This window comes from Alosa pseudoharengus, unplaced genomic scaffold (assembly GCF_046254945.1).
Source record: "Alosa pseudoharengus isolate Yale_2024_CS ecotype anadromous, Long Island Sound unplaced genomic scaffold, YU_APseudo_1.1 YU_APseudo_1.1_scf_20, whole genome shotgun sequence".
Classification (NCBI taxonomy): Eukaryota; Metazoa; Chordata; class Actinopteri; order Clupeiformes; family Clupeidae; genus Alosa; species Alosa pseudoharengus.
This window is the reverse complement of record NW_027468664.1, coordinates 29,538,473-29,555,796: the sequence shown is the minus strand read 5'-3', so window position 1 is coordinate 29,555,796 and position 17,324 is coordinate 29,538,473. Positions and strand designations below refer to the sequence as shown.

The 17,324-nt window shown below is 40.6% G+C and overlaps 1 protein-coding gene across 3 annotated transcripts; it reads right to left on the bottom strand.

Annotated features, from left to right (window-relative positions):
* Positions 1 to 3: 3 nt before the first annotated feature.
* nr2c1 (nuclear receptor subfamily 2, group C, member 1) lies at positions 4 to 17,307 on the bottom strand. Of its 3 annotated transcripts, none has more exons than XM_076297039.1 (14): positions 17,165 to 17,307; positions 16,080 to 16,197; positions 15,549 to 15,749; positions 11,729 to 11,804; positions 11,286 to 11,465; positions 10,646 to 10,790; positions 10,458 to 10,539; positions 9,978 to 10,168; positions 9,560 to 9,707; positions 9,063 to 9,184; positions 8,491 to 8,630; positions 7,183 to 7,320; positions 6,610 to 6,715; positions 4 to 811 (listed from the first exon to the last, which is right to left on the bottom strand). In XM_076297039.1, the coding sequence occupies exons 2-14, from the start codon at positions 16,143 to 16,145 to the stop codon at positions 637 to 639; spliced, it is 1,770 nt and encodes a 589-aa protein (XP_076153154.1). In that variant the 5' UTR covers positions 16,146 to 16,197; positions 17,165 to 17,307; the 3' UTR covers positions 4 to 636. The 3 variants fall into 3 exon arrangements, with proteins under 3 accessions (XP_076153154.1, XP_076153155.1, XP_076153156.1); XM_076297040.1 differs by lacking the exon at positions 17,165 to 17,307 and adding an exon at positions 16,365 to 17,101; XM_076297041.1 differs by lacking the exon at positions 17,165 to 17,307 and adding an exon at positions 16,425 to 17,101.
* Positions 17,308 to 17,324: the final 17 nt, after the last annotated feature.

The window sequence follows — 17,324 nt, the reverse complement described above, 5'->3', positions numbered from 1 at the left end:
TGACATTTCTTTTATGTACATACATATAATATTTACACAACAGTACACAGTACTGTCAATTGATAGAGCACAGTTTTGCAGATAAAGGGATAAAGAATAATTAATCTCCATCCATACATTAACATAACTAATTATCAGCCAAGAAACTGATGCCTGCACTGAAAGCATGATGAGAAAAACCTACAGAAAATGCTTCTTCTTCTCATCCCATTATACAAAGACCACAATGCCACATGAAACAAAGAAAACAAAAGTATAACAAAGACAATCCACGTCTGTATTGTAAGGTCTCATCATTCCTCGAACTTTGCACCTGGTCGTGCATGCCTGTGTACATTTCTGTTTGGGGGATGAAAACTGTCCATCTTAATGAAGTTGATCTGGGACACTTGTATTAACCAGCTTAAGCCATACAACATTCTGAACAGAACATCAAACATGCTTATCTTGTTCTGTGGAGACCACAGAGTAGGGATCTCAATCCCCAAAGCTTTATATGTCTGCAAACCCCTAAAGCATGTCCAGATTGTTTGACTGGAGTTAATCGCTTGGCCTTATAGGCTAGCTGGGGTTCCCTGTCCACCCTGATTGGTTGGCTAGGGTAATTCACTCGTCCTGATTGGCGGGTTGGCAGGTTTATTCGCTGGCGCCGACTGGCTGGCTGTTGTAGTCGGTGGACTCCATCTTGAGGATGTAGGGGATGATGCTGTCGATCTGAACGTTACCGATGAGGCCGGTGAAGAAGAGCTCCTCAGTCACACACGCGCTCATCAGACGCAACGCGGGCAGCCGCAGAAGCAACCTTGACAACCTGACACACACACACACACCGACAAACATTTAAGTTAAAAAGCATTTAGCATTTCAGCAGCATCAAAAATGACATTCAAACATGCGTGGTGCGATTACTATTTTACAGACATACAAATACTTTCCATGGTGTCGAAGGCTTCAAATCTATAACGCTCATACATCTTGCTCTAACAACTAAGGCACTGCAAAATATCTTTTGCATAATCTGCATAGCCCCTAAAGGGACATGGTAAGCATGAGAAAGTTTTGCTTGCACACCAGAAACTTTCTGGTGTGCTTGATAAAGTATGCCCAAGAAACGTAAAGCAATAGTAATTATAAAATATGTCCATGTCCCTGGGAGGTCCTGGGAAAGATTTGTATGCACTTCATTTAGCGGAGAATATCTCAACTGTTATAGACTAATATGACCCCATTGAACAACGTGGGATGTGTGCCAAAATCGCTACCCGGGACGAAAGTTCTGAAAATTACCACAATAGGTGACACTATTATCACATTATAGGTGAATGGGACTTTTTTTTTTCCTTAAAAACTTCTACCAGTTTAATCTTCATATTAAGAGAAATACTTTTTGTATTACACTTTGTCTTAAAAATAAAATAAAATATGCAAATTAGCCAATATCTCATTAAATATGCGTACATAAACCCTAGCCTGGGTGTTCCCATGCTGCCTTGCGCGCGATTTGATTCACGCTGCTAAGGCAGCCTGGAAACTACCGCCCTAATTTTTGCCTCAGATAGGGAACCAATCACAGAACAGGGGGGAAAGCAAGACGATGATGAGCTATGCACAGACGCATTTGATAGACATCCGTGGCACCCAATAAACGGATCTGGGCATTTTTTTCAAATACGAGAAAATGAACGTTTGGTTCCCAGACCACGTCTCATTGAGAAGTGGTGGCGCTAGCCAGGCTACATAAACCCTTGAAGCTATAGATTTTCTGAGGTGATCACAATGTTCACAATGACCATGATTGTAAGGTCATAGTGTAAGCATTCTTATTTGATATAAAGAAAATGGCAAAAAAACAGTCAACCAATTGCATAGCCTACAACTAGCAACAAACAGGAATTGCCAGTTATTTATTAACCTAAACTTTAAAAGCTTACATTTCCTATCTGTTCTTAATATTGCTGTCATCACTAGGGTTGCAAAGGGGCGGAACATTTCCGGTAAATTTCCGGAAACTTCCCGGAAACTTTCCATGGGAATTTAAGCTGGGGAATTTTGGGAATATTCCAAATTGGAAATTTACATGGAATTAAAGGAAATTATGGGAATTAATGGGAATTAACTGGGAATTCATACTGTTTCATATACAAACATTAACATTTTGTTCCGTAATAAGCAATATGATTTGTTTGTTCGTATTTTCGCTTAGCTTGGCATACAAAGCTAGCTACCATGCTAGCGGGAATCCCATTATCTGCCTATGGTTTACTAGCGTGCTAAGCTAGCAACACTGAAACCACTGAACTGCCTAAGATACACCATGCCACTCACCAACAAAATCTGATTGGTTGGAACATTAACTGACTATCAGTTTGTTCAGTTAGAATCCCAGAAAATGGTAAAACAAATAAAAAAATATATAATGACACAACATACCACCCCAACCAAACCTTATAGATTATTTAAGTTATATATAAATTGTCAAGCTTAATCAGACAGATTAATCGTCCCATTGCAGTTTATGCAAAATGACATACACCCATTTGAATGAGGACAAAAGTGAACATAAGCCAATAACTGGGCAACTCTGTTTGCAAACTTCCCCCAGTTTCACACCAGTTATTTCCACATGAGATGACATTTTCACTGGGAATTTATTTTCCCCATGGACATGAACACACCATAGGTTTCCTTTATGTCTAGTAGCCTATGCTGATTGCTGTGTGCATGGGATTGACGTATGTGCAGGGTAGAAATTTGACTGAAATTGCATTAAATCAGGTTGTTTTAACTAATATTATGCTGCAAAATGGGGTTTTGTCCACTACATTTAAGTTCCCTGTTATAGACTAACTTGCCATATTAAAAATTCCCAGTTTATTCCCATTATTTCCCGTTTATTCCCTTTAATTTCCATATATTCCCGTTAATTCCCATGGAAAGTTTCCAACTTTGAAAATTCCCGGAATTTTGCAACCCTAGTCATCACCACAACTTTTTTTTTCAACAAAAGTTTACTTGGCAGCCATAGTGACCTGAGATCATAGCAGAGCACATGGCTGTCAAGCAAGATGACTTGTGAGATCAAGAAAAGTAAGGAAATCTACTCTTTATTCTTTGTGTTGCTGTGTACACTTATTACATGTCATTATCATATGAGTTGTAATTTTGTGTATTTAAATAATTATAATGAATTTGTATCAGTTTTAGATGCTCATTGAGCTCAATGCAAATCAAACCAGCTAATAGGCTAACTGAAATAACACCATGCCAATCTCTAGGTATGGTGAAGGGTATGTGATGATGTGGGGCTATTTTAATTCCAAAGGCCAAGGTAACTTTATCAGGATGCACAGTATTCTGGATCCATGAAATAACTGGCCTTTAAAAATAAAAATGTGCCTGTCTCTATGGGAATTTAACATAGGGGTGGCAATACTTATGACCCCTGTATTTTAAGGAAGAACATTTATTACAGTGCATGAAAATGCACTGTACTGTTATTCCAAGGCATTTTATTATTATTATTATTATTCTTCTTCTAACGCAGCTAATGCAGCTTCAACCGTTTAACGTAGAAACTTCATTCAAACTATGTTACGTAGGTCTTACTTAGGACATGTGAGCTTTGTATTTTTCAACTTTGTAACTTTTATACTTTTTAAACTATTAATTAAAAACTAATCAAAATTTCCCCATTGACTTAACATTATGATTATGACATCACAATACGGCCGTTAAGCAATTAGAATCCTATGGCAGGTGTTCGGGCCACCTGTTTCAACTGCCAGTCTCAGGCTTTAAGCATACAAACTGGCCCTATTAAGACTACACATCCTGTTCAACTGCTTCCTCTGCCAAAAACTGTTTCAAAATAAAAGTCCTCACTACAATATTTCACTGTTAAACAATTTAACCCTTTAAACTACTGAACTTTTTAACTGTTCAGCCATTGTAACTGTTACTTGTCATCAACTATGACTCCTACCCACTGTAGCTAGTTAGCATGGTTAGCATAGTTAGCATGTTAGCATGCTAGCATGTTAGCATGCTAGTTAGCATTTTTAGCAAAACTGCTAAAAATGATTAGCTAAGTTAGCTAAGTCACATGGTTAGCATAGTTAGCATGCTAACATGTTAGCATGCTAGTTAGCATTTTTTGCAAAATTGCTAAAAATGATTAGCTAGGTTAGCTAAGTCACATGGTTAGCATAGTTAGCATGCTAACATGTTAGCATGCTAGTTAGCATTTTTTGCAAAATTGCTAAAAATGATTAGCTAGGTTAGCTAAGTCACATGGTTAGCATAGTTAGCATGCTAACATGTTAGCATGCTAGTTAGCATTTTTTATAAAACTGCTAAAAATGATTAGCTAAGTTAGCTAAGTCACATGGTTAGCATAGTTAGCATGCTAGCATGTTAGCATGCTAGTTAGCATTTTTTGCAAAACTACTAAAAATGATTAGCTAAGTTAGCTAAGTCACATGGTTAGCATAGTTAGCATGCTAGCATGTTAGCATGCTAGTTAGCATGCTAGTTAACATTTTTAGCAAAACTGTTAAAAATGATTAGCTAAGTTAGCTAAGTCACATGGTTAGCATAGTTAGCATGTTAGCATTGCTAACAAACATTAGCATTGCTGAAAACATTAGCTAAGTTAACTAAGTTAAGTATTATCCACCTATTTAACCGTTCTATCATTCCAACTATATTAAACCTTATGTACCAAGCAAATCATTTAACCATATAAACTATCCACCTATTTAACTGTTCAGTCACTCCAACTATATTAAACCTCATCTACCTAGCAACCAATATAGTTTGTTTTTACTCTGTATGATATTTTACATCATATTTTTTGCATTTTCATGCACTGTATTTCCTTCAGGAAATGCTTTTCTAGTTTATTTATGATACATTATTCATTCACTAAGAAAATTGGTGTCCTTAAAGATATTTCCTCATTTTTCACTTAAGGCATTAAGATCAATTTCCAAAAGATGATTTTATATTCCTCTTTTCAGTCAACTTTAGCATGGGTGCCAACACTTTTGACCATCACTGTAACAGAGAGTGCAATACAAATGGTGGAAACATTCTTGGTTAAATGTCTCAAACCATCAACAGACATGGAGACATTTGACAACCTGCGCATTGCTCCGTTTGATAGTCATGCCCTTAAGATGGACTTTGAGAGGACCGCTTGAACCTCAACTAATGCAAGAAAACATATACCTATAGCCCAGTGTTTCTCAAAGTGTGGTCTGGGGACCACTGGTGGTCTGCAAGCTATCCCAAGTGGTCCGCGAGCAGACGTGGTAAAATATAATATAGATGAGTTGTTTGCAATATTGAACCAACTTGTATGTAAATCCAAAAAGTTCTGCAACACTTTCTATGTAAGATATGCCAGTTTAAATCGTATGAATCCTCTGACACAATAAGCAAAGTGTAAAGACAATAAGCAAGGTGGTTCAGTGAGTAGGCCTATTGTGTAGGCTAATATAGGCTACTGTTGAAGTAGGTCTCATCTTTTTTTAGCTAGGTGGTCCGTGCGTTTCTTTTTTATTGGTTAAGTGGTCCTTCGTCTGAAAAAAGTTTGAGAAACACTGCTATAGCCTAGCCTATTATCAACAGCAACTTTGGGTCCAAGCACCATTTAAAGACGCCACCTCGATCTTAAATGCAGATGCTTATGGTTTTGTAAGAAAGGGGAGTTTATTAGTCCCTGAGATTGTAATCTCAAAACCTGAAGGTTTACCAGATCCCTGCTTGTGTGGCATGTGCACACAAGAATGGATGTCCCTGTCAGCTGGTATCCATTGCTGCAAGTACTGCAAATGTAAGGGAGGCAATAGTTGTAAAAATCCTATCACTGAATGAGTTCTCATTATAATCTCCATACCTGGACTCTGTTGAGAAAAAGTTGAAAGTTTTACCTTGCAACACAGGGAATAAACCTGTTGTTCTGTATGTTTCACTTTAAGTTAACATTCCAATGATAATAGCAGTTATATTACATTTCTACAGCTACATTACATTGGTAACATCTACAGAAACACAATTAAAAAGTATCAAACCAGAATTCTTACACCACATGGTAATTGAATAACATTGTGATCACCTTAGAAAATATGTAGCTTGAAGAGTTTATGTATGCATATTTAATGAGATATTGGCTAATTTGCATATTTTATTTTATTTTTAAGACAAAGTGTAATACAAAAAGTATTTCTCTCAATATGAAGATTAAACTGGTAGAAGTTTATGAGAATATCTATAAAGGGAAAAAAAAGTCCCATTCACCTATAATGTGATAATAGTGTCACCTATTGTGGTAATTTTCAGGACTTTTGTCCCGGGTAGCGATTTTGGCACACATCCCACGTTGTTCAATGGGGTCATATTAGTCTATAACAGTTGAGATATTCTCCGCATAAATGAAGTGCCTACAAATCTTTCCCAGGACCTAGACTATATGGGGTTTTGAGTTTATAGTGACCATGAGAAAGTTTCCGTTATGCACACGAAAGTATTTGGTTTGCATGCGAACTGTAACAATCTCTAAACCTGGGCCATGGTGGTTGGTAAAGATGCAGAGTGTGTGTGTCTCACCGGTATGTGTCATCTGGGTACTCCCTTGTGATGTAGTCCTGTAGCTCCATATAGGCCTTCTCCTGGAAGCTCTCAATGTGAGCAAAGCAGTCCACACCTGCGTGATCTGAAAACAAAGATGCAACGCAACCAAAGCTTAATTAAGAAATATGTATTAAAATAGGATCCTTCATTATGACGAGTGCCTGAATTAGGTCTATTTTGATGTACAGTCTTCGTACTTCCTTTGTAGTTGTCACATGCATTCTCTCTCTTATATATGGGTATAGGCAGGGACATATGTGTGCACATGCACACGTCCACAGACAGACATACACAGACACATACTGGAAATAGAGCTTATGTTTTTGTGTTCGACAATTGTTCGGGAGTGCGATCTTGCGGTCCACTCAGGCTTTGCGCTATAGCCTGTAGACATTAAAGGAATATTGCACAGAACTCTTCTGGTTTATGTTTTTGACTTCAGCACTTCAAATGGTGTATTTTTGTTACGTTGTGGGCAAGATATTTGGCCTTAATTTCTGGCCCGAGTCTGAATATCTGACACGACAACACACACACTTTGTTCCTCACCAGGGCTGAAGAGCGTGATGGCTTTGAGGTAGGCGTACTCTTGTGCGTCCGGCTCCACTTTGTTCATGCTGTTGCAAAACTCTTGAAGCCTCCAGATGTGCTCCATCACCTCCTTCACACGCTCCGCAGAAAGCTTTTCTGCACACACAAACACTTAATTATATATAGACTACATATCTCCCTAGTCATACAAAAAACAATTTTCCTAATTTTCCCCATTAAAGGAATTATCCGGAGTAAAATGCACTATCAATTTACGGATGATGAGTACATACGTTGAGTTGACATCAAAATCATGTCATTCGGATGTGTTTTGAGAAAGTTTGATTTTACCGTTTTTAGTCAAAACTCGTTAGCCTGGAAGTGACCAGGGCATGTCATTTCGCCGCTACAAAACGCTATTTTTATACCTCTTCTACAGTTCCAACCAACATTACACTTACGTGGTAGTGAGTAGAGGGTCCCTAAAGCCAAACCGAAGTATCCCGAGGTCTTTATGTGGTCGGATAGAGAGTCCAGAATGAATTTCATCAAGCCAGTACCTTTCCGGAAATGTTGCTGCTGCAGCTGGCATCTTTAGGGGAAAGTCCGTAGGAGTCGATTGCATCACGTCGTTGCACGACATCACGTCACGTGACATTTCAAAATTCCAACCTGTTAGTAAGCTAGGGTTTGCTGTTGCATACAACTTCATTTCAATTTCGAAAGAAATACTGGACTATGTTTTTTTTTTTTTTTTTTTTAACGGCGACGAAATTGTGAATTTCCAGAGTGTGTTACTCCACACTCGGCAATCGACTCCTACGGACTTTTCCCTAAAGATGCCAGCTGCAGCAGCAACATTTCCGGAAAGGTACTGGCTTGATGAAATTCATTCTGGACTCTCTATCCTACCACATAAAGACCTCTGGATACTTCGGTTTGGCTTTAGAGGCCCTCTCCTCACTACCACGTAAGTGGAATGTTGTTTGGAACTGTAGAAGAGGTATAAAAATAGCGTTTTGTAGCGGCGAAATGACATGCCCTGGTCACTTCCAGGCTAACGAGTTTTGACTAAAAACGGTAAAATCGAACTTTCTCAAAACACATCCGAATCACATGATTTTGATGTCAACTCAACATATTTACTCCCAATCATCCGTAAATTGATCTAAAGTGCATTTTACTCCAGATAATTCCTTTAAGCCTTCATTAAGCCTTCCTCTGAGTTTCAAAGACGTTCAACTCAAGGAGTGCATTCCTGCATTTACACACACACACACACACACACACACACACAAACACACACACACACACACACACACACACCTTCACTGAGGTTGGTCTCTAAGTGCTGGACGATGGTGGTGAGGACGGAGGAGACGTCCATGACGTCGGAACACTGCGCCAGACTCAGAGCAAAGAGCTCATTCCAACACGCCTTCATCAACATGATGCCATTCTCTGAGCTAAGCGTGTCGGGAGAGAGGGGAGGATATTTAACATTACTTTATTGAAACATCACAAACCTAAAATGTGTGTACAAATACATACATATCAAGTAAGCAAATGAAGTACAGATTATCAAGCATATTCTATCACCAGAGAGAGAGAGAGAGAGAGAGAGAGAAAGAAAGAAATTAAAGGCTAAGCATCCCATGTGTGGTGTGGTTCAAGTATCGTGTGGTGTGGTTGTTAATGTATGTGTGTCCTGTGTGAGTGTGTGTGTGTGTGTGTGTGTGTCCCATGTGCAGCATGTACACTACCAGTCAAAAGTTTGGACACAGCTACTTATTTGTATAAATGAGTAGCTGTGACCAAACTTTTGACTGATAGTGTATGTGTGTATCCTCTGTGTATGTGTGTGTGTGTGTGTGTGTGTGAGAGAGACAGAGACTCACCCCAGGGCCTGGAAGGCTGGTATGGAGCGTGCCCAGTGCATAGACAGGAAGAGGAGACGAGACGCAGACTCACAGATGTAGTTCACAGTCAGAAACTCAGGCACAGGGAGCGGCATCATTAGCTACACACACACACACACACACACACACACACACACACACACACACACACACACACACACACACACACACACACACACACACACACACACACACACACACACACACACACACACACACACACACACACACACACACACACACACACACACACACACACACACACACACACACACACACACACACACACACACACGCGCGCGCGCATTACTAACAAACAAACACACTTCAATTTTAGCAGACTGACTATAGGTAGACTATAGGTAGTTAGATGTCAAAGTGCTCAAGTCTCTAAAAATTACATTTAAATGAACAGTAAACATTTTTTTTTCTGTCAACCAGTGCATGCTGGGTATTTCCATGCGGGGCGGTCTCACCTTGAAAGGGATGTGGCAGTCAGACAGGAGTGGACCCTGCAGGTCCAGCAGGGTGCCCGACTCATCCGCGCCCGCCATGTTGGCATCGACCCCCATCTCCTCGCCACGCTGTTCTGAGCGCAGCACTTTAGCCAGGGTGTCAAACGCCCTGATGGACACACACACACACACACACACACACACACACAGAGAGAGTCAAAGACAGGCAGGACGCATACACACACAGTTCAAATGAACAATTTCACAAGTAGATCAAATGGGAACACATACACACACAAAAATAAAAAATGAAAAGCGTTGACAGAGTGTTTGGGATTGTGTATGTATTTGTCTGTTGGAGAGTTGAAGAATGGACTGACTGTTTAAGTTGTGTTTTTGTGTGTCTGTGTGTGTGTTTTAAATGAATATTCATCCTCACCGGCTGAGGTCATTAGAGTTGTGTTCGTCTGATTGGGTGTGTTCGTCTGCGATTGAGTCATCCCCATTACTCATGGTCTCCACTCCGTATTGGTCAGTGTTACTGTCACTCATTTCTTTGCGCTCATTGAGGTGGGCCAACGATGTCACAACATTAGCCAGCGTACCCAGATCTCCTTGGCAACTGTCACTCTGAAATACAATATAACATTTATATTATAAATAATAAACATCAGAAGAATAAGCACAAACTAGTGTCATTATAATATGAGTATAGGACTTGGTGGTATCTAGACCACCAAGCTCCATCCTATTACTGAGAGTATGAAGCCTCACTAGTCTACTAGCAATAATGCTTGCATGTCCATTAGATTGCACTTTGGTCATGGATACATGGGCTGAGAGTAGTGTGTGTTAGTGTGTGTAAGTGAGTGAGTATGTGTGTGTGTGTATGTGTGTGTGTATGTGTATTGGTGCATACCCTGTCTGGGGAGGTAGAGATGAGAATGTTGTTGTCCAGTTTGGACATGGACTGCTGTATATTCAGCAGTAAGCTGGAGGATCTGGAGAGAGAACATGCTGTTACTTAGAGCCGTCAGACACTCACATACAGGAGCCACACAAGATTTCTCTCTCATCTCTCTCTCTCTCACACTCACACACACGTACTTGTTCTGTTTTTCGTACTCAAAGGTGGGCAGGGCTGCCAGGGGGCTGCACAGGTTCTTGCGGATGTAGATCTTCTGTGTAGAGGCGGCACAGTTGGCAGGTTTCTCCCTGGACACATCCACTGGCTTCCTTTCACACTGCACCGCTGCACACACAAACACACACAACCACCACTCAGACTAGTCAGACTAGATTGTGTGTGGGAAGGTTCTGAGGTTACTATGCATGAATCTGTGTGTTTGTGTGTATTACAGTGAACCAATTTGAATTTTAGAGGCTGAGGTCTTGAGTCTGGTGGAGTATGAAGGAAAGGCTTGCAGCACACATTAAATATTAATGAGAAAGACTCCAGCACATCAGTGTGCATGACCGTGAGTGCACATTTACATGCGTGAATCCGTACCCTGCAGTCTGTGTGTTTGCAGCAGTACTGCAGAGCTGCAGTCTGCTATACTGGCAGTGTTTGCCATGGTGTTTGTTGATGGTGTGTGTGTGTGTGTGTGTGTGTGTATGTGTGCTGAATGCAGGAGATGCAGCGTTGCAGTCGGCAGTACTGGCATCGGTTGCAGTGGTTCTTGCTGATAACACAGTCAGTGTGTGTGTGTGTGTGTATTTATGTGTGTGTGCGTGCCTCACTTACAGTCCTGCTTCATGCCGAAGGAGATGCAGCGCTGCAGTCGGCAGTACTGGCAGCGGTTGCGGTGGTGCTTGTTGATGACGCAGTCGCCGCTGCCCCTGCACGAGTAGACCAGGTTCTTCCTGATGCTGCGCTTGAAGAAGCCCTTACAGCCTTCACAGCTGACCGCGCCGTAATGACGACCTGGGAGAGAGGGGGAAGGAGAGAGGGAGAGAGGGAGGGAGGGAGGGAGGCAGAGAGAGAGAAAGGGAGGTAAGGAGAGCAAGAGAGAAAGACAGAGAGAGACAGAGTGCGAGAGAGAGGAGGAAGAAAGGCAGAACTAAGCATGTACATAAATCATTTTGAATTGTGTATTATTGTGTATTGGTTTATGAACATGTATGTGTGTTTATGTGGATGCGATAAATATTTAATTAAATATTTTAATGTGTATCTATGTGTGTTACCTGTGGCCTTGTCTCCACACACAACACAGTACTCCACGACAGGCTTGGAATTCTGCTCGGAGTTGTCTGTCACAAACTGGGGAACAGACAACCTCATCAGTATTTTCTACTTCAATACATTCATTGCAGTTGCGCAATGTAGAATATTACATTATTTTATATGACATCTGGCTGATGTTTTTTAAACCCTAAGCGACTCCCAACAAGGGAAACAATCAAGACAGAGTACAATAACGACAAGTTAGTGCAGCAGTGAGTGCTACTTCTATACATACTTGAATTTCCCCTTGGGGATCAATAAAGTATCTATCTATCTATCTATCTATCTATCTATCTATCTACAGTCAAGTGTCAGTTCTAGTCAGGTGGTAAGTGCTAGAATTAGCAAGTCTAGTTGTAGGTAGTGCTACGTGGAGATGCTCTCTGAAGAGCTGGGTAGGTAGAGAGGGACGCTCCTGCTCTGGTAGGAACTGGTAGTGCGTTCCACCAACGGGGAACAACAGATGAGAAAAGTTTGGATTGCCCTGAGCGTACGGGTGGCAGAGACAGACGTCGTTCCTCTGTGAATGAGGTCTCACTATATGGAACTCCACTTGACTGTTTAGTTATGTATACATTTTAGTGGGCCAGGCCTAATTCAATAAAACACCTATGAATACCCCTACCCAGAGCCATATAAAGGTAGAGTTGTGACAATGGGTGTTCAAAATTCGTTAAGGTCACGTGGTTCATGTAAACTTCAAAAAGTTCCCGGAAGTGATTGACAATGGATTTGAATGCATTAAATAAGCTACTGTTCAATGAGAGACAGAGCCACAATTTTGGGTAATTGACAGACAATAAATGCATTGATATATGCATACAATATTTATAACACAGTGTAATTATTGTGTAAACTGTGTAGTTATCCTACCATTACAACAATATTAAATTAAATTCCAGACCGTAGCCTGCTAAATATCGGTGCCCTTTTTTTTCTCCCTTTTACGTATGTGTCACTTAATATTAATTTCCGTACAAAACCAAGACGGGAGATTCTTTAGATAACACAATAGCACCCCATAAGTGTAGCCTAGGCCTATCTAAATTATCGTTATAAAAAAAATGACCTAGTACGTGACTCAAGAGCTGTAAACAGTGTTTTTGAGACTGCGTGTAGCCTACAAAAGTGCATTGAGATTTTAATTTTGCAACGAGAAACTGTAACACAGCTAGTCTAACATTAACTTGTTTGAGTTTTCTCCCCAACGTTTTCTCTGGTAGTTTTTCACTGATCTGAGATAATGAGCGAACTACCTTAAGTAGCGTCTCGGGAGAATAAAAAAAAAGTTTAAAAGTTTTCTAACATCTCTCCAGTGTAATGGTGGGCATGTTAAGTTAACCGTAGCATTACCTATACAGTAACCCCATAGTAATGCAATGCGAGTGATTATAATAACATATAAAACGTGATATAGTCCTTGATAAATAACCAGGCTATGAACTCATAAACAACAGCATTTTGTCACCGTTTGTCATTCACCGTGCTGTGGATACAGCATTAAGATGCTAGGCTAAAGAGCTTGAGATTCAGAGAACCTGCATGGTTGTGCTCATCCTGTCAGAAAATAGCAATTTGATCAGTGATCATGCATCATATCAGCGCAAGCTTGGTTTGAAACTGGTTTCTGGAGATGGGGTTTACACGATCCTTCACTGGGCTAGTGCCTGCTGTGTTAATATATAGGTTCTCATGCATATTAGGCTAGCTTTTGCCAATGAAAATGAATGCAACATAAAAAATAAAAAAAAACAGTAGGCTACTGCTCCTAACTGAAGAAACGTTTACGTCACTGTAAGGAAATTATTATTATCATTGTATAATAACCATTTGTGTAAGCAGAAATATTGTTGTCCTGAGTTCTAAGAACAGAGAGTTCAAGTTAAATGTTGTTGTGCTGAGTTCTAAGAACAGAGAGTACAAGTTAAGTGTGCACCCAGACAGACAGGAACTGCACCCTGGCTGTGTGTGTGTGGGTGAGATAGATAGATAGATAGATAGATAGATAGATAGATAGATAGATAGATAGATAGATAGATAGATAAAGTCGCTATGTCTTGCTTCCTATTTTCTGTGTGCATCTGTACAATAAAAGACACAGCTTTTAGGCTGCAGAGTCAGAGACTGATGGTGTGAGGAATTCTTCCTTACATTAGCAGGCTCTCCTCTTGGTACCAGAGTTTGTGGGCAAAGCCATACTACGTGTTGTGGTTCTTGTATCTATATGTTGGGGTTAAATTCCCTGACAGTTACCAACAATGTTAACAACAAACACAGCTTCACTGCTGCAAACAAAGTTGGCTATATGCTTCGCCATATAACGAACCAGCTAGCCTTGTGATAACAAAATCTTTACCTTTTGTTTAGTCCACTGAAAGTTATCCACATATCAAACAATTAAATACACAGTTATGGAGGAATTGTTTTGGGGAAGCAGTTGCACTATATCCCACTTTTGCTGCCTTTAAGCCACTTAAATCCATAGCCTTGAGCATTGATGAGCATTGCGCATACGTTACAACTTGACATGATGGTGAAGCTAAATGCCCAAGAAACGTCACGTCATTGTAGGCCTACTAAACGCAAAAACTTAATGACAGCTTGTTCGTGGTGGTGTAGTGCTGCCTAATTGAAATGGGATAGGCAAGGGTTATCTTATATTCGGCTATTACGTGTGGCACATTTATTGGGCTTTTAGCCTCTTTTAATTTATTTGATGAGGAACTGATAAAGACTGAGCAGCAGAAAAGTCATAGTCGATACATAAATCGTTTATTATTATAATTAGGCTATTGATAGCCTACTATTACTTTACTACTATTACTGTTATTATTATTATTATTATTCGGATGAGGCAAAGGAATGTAAATCTGAGTCTGAAATGTTGGCTACAAACAGTCTATACTGCTGTAACTGCACTGCTGCTATTATGTAAGGGATAATGCCCGACGAGGTGTCCATTATCAGAAATAAATGGACGACGCGGAGGCGTGAACTGTCCGACGCGAAGCGGAGGACGGTTGCTTCCCCGAAGTCCATTTATTTCTGATAATGGACACATCGAAGGGCATTATCCCGTTTATACCATGGTCACTTACAAAATAAATACATATGAAATCAATTATTAATACTAAATGAGTTTTAGAGCTAAAATCGTTAGTTTTTTTAGCTGTTTATCGCAACGCTGTGGAATGTTGATAAGTTGATTGTTGACAATGCTGCCTTGGTTACCAACTAGCGTTTGAGCCAGCACAGTGATTTAGAACTGTCATCAGGCAATTCGAACGGAATGTCTTTTTATAGGTGTAGTATATCACTTTTTAAACGACACCCTTTTCAACCTAGACCATGGTATAATAATTGTTAACTTCCGGGAACTATTTGAGGCTTCCATTAGCTGCCATTGTTGGAAAAAACATGGAACATTAGCGTCAATGGAGTTGTCGCAACTCTACCTTTATATGGCTCTGCCCCTACCTATAGACCCTTTCAACATTAAAAACAAAAACAATGCTTGAACATTCTATTTGGTTCCCAATCAACTTCCTCTGCATAAAGATAACATATGGAATGTTAAAACGGCAGCCTCGTGGGGCCAACTATGAAGCTGATAATGGAAGTCTCTTGAAAGGGTCTATAGCACAAGGAATTTTACATCTCTCCTGTGTTTATTTGAAATATGTGTAAGTTACAAGACCTGACAGATAATCGAACGACTACTGATTAAATGATTGAGAGGCTATTGTCGTCTTCGCCTTCCGTCTGGGTTGTGGGACTCACCTGGATCTGCTGTCCAGCCAGGTCAGGTGAAGCCATGAGCAGGTGATTGACAGCTGCTGCCGCATCAGCTGATGCCAGAATGACCTTTCCTGAGGTCCCCTCCGAATTGGTCAAAATGAGCTTCTCCAAGTTGGAGTTGTCAACGTTGGCTAGGATATACTGTGGCTTGCCAGAGTTAGACTGGTCATACGCAGTCACAATCTGAGAGAAGCGACAGAGAGAGAGAGAAAGAGAGAGAGAGAATGAGACTGAATTGATTAACTAATGTATGAATGATACCAACATAAATATACTCTCATAAAAAAAGACACTGTAGGTGACATGATTTATGTTCTGTGTATTACACAAGTGCCTCTTGAACTTCTGTGTCTCTTGACTATATATTTATATGCGTGCATACATTTATATCTGTTAACATCAATATAATGAAGACAAGTGACAGACACAGGAGGGTAGTAGGAAGAGGAATGTGGTGTGACATTGGAGGGGTTTAACTGAACTCTCAGGATTGTGCTTGTGGTCTGTTAGTACCTGTATTCTCTGCTCCAGACCACCCTCAGCAGACACCAGCTGCATTCTGGGAGATTGTCCCTCCATGATGTCCCCTGTGTAGTACTCTAAACACTACACTCCATCCGATGCAGACGAGCTGTGACACACAAACATTGGTCACAGACACGTTTGGGAAAACAGAACGCTTCGACAGACACAATAGCAATTTGCAACACAAACACGCGCGCAAAAAAAAGCCATTCACTGCCAGTGACTTTCATCCGTGCGTAAGTGAGCGTCATTCATAATTCAACGTGCTCTTACAGCTGCGATATCCAAAGCCGACTGCATGGATGAGCTCGAACATTTAAGTTTACCCGTTACCTCCATTCAGACATACAGTACGCACTGTATGCATGACTATGTCGATTTCTGTGGAGTCAACACACGAATTCAAGATCAAAAGGGTCAATTAAGTCTTCACTGTTAACTTATATGGGTAACACAGACATAAATACAAACAACCCATGATACGGAAGATAAAGAACGTGCATTTCCTTGTCGGGTGAAAGGTCATCACTGAAGGGTTAACGCGCAAGAAGGCAGTCGTCAGCGGCCGAGCCGGAATAGCGCATTCATTAACAAGATTATTATAAAATGCATTCGAATGGTTTCATTAACACTCCAGTGGCGTGTTTGGGGCTATGTTGAGGAGTCCTTGAGTTAGTAAGCAGCAACATTTCCTCAATCGAGGAGTGCATACTTTGTCGTGGCGTTAGTGGATACGTTACTGGCTAACTAGCTAAATGGTGTTGTTAGCTGGCTAGTACACTGGAACACTGGCAATCCTGAATATATCAAGCGTTTTAACTCCTAGTTGTTGCATGCATCCTACGATAATGCCTTTAGTTTTATAGTTCTATGCAATCAACTGCTATTAAGATGGAGCATTCTTTTCGAAAGAAGCAGTGTCTATGCCCGAATTAGCTAGCTACTTAGCGAACATGCTAGCATTAGCTACTTCTTGGTTAGCAGTGCACTTTTACCTTTGGCTACCTAACTCCAACAGCCAGCATGACCCCAGATTATGCATTTATCTTGAGATCGCAAAACATGTTGCTTACCGATATGGCAGCTATCGTTTTGTCTTCCACCGCGAATTTTTGAGTAAATTGATGATTGTGTCCAGTTGAGCTTCGGGGCGGGTCAGAGTTCGTGACCTGTTCCGCCAAACAGATTAGACTGCTCATGCGCACTGAAAACGTGCAGGAAATGTGCGTGATG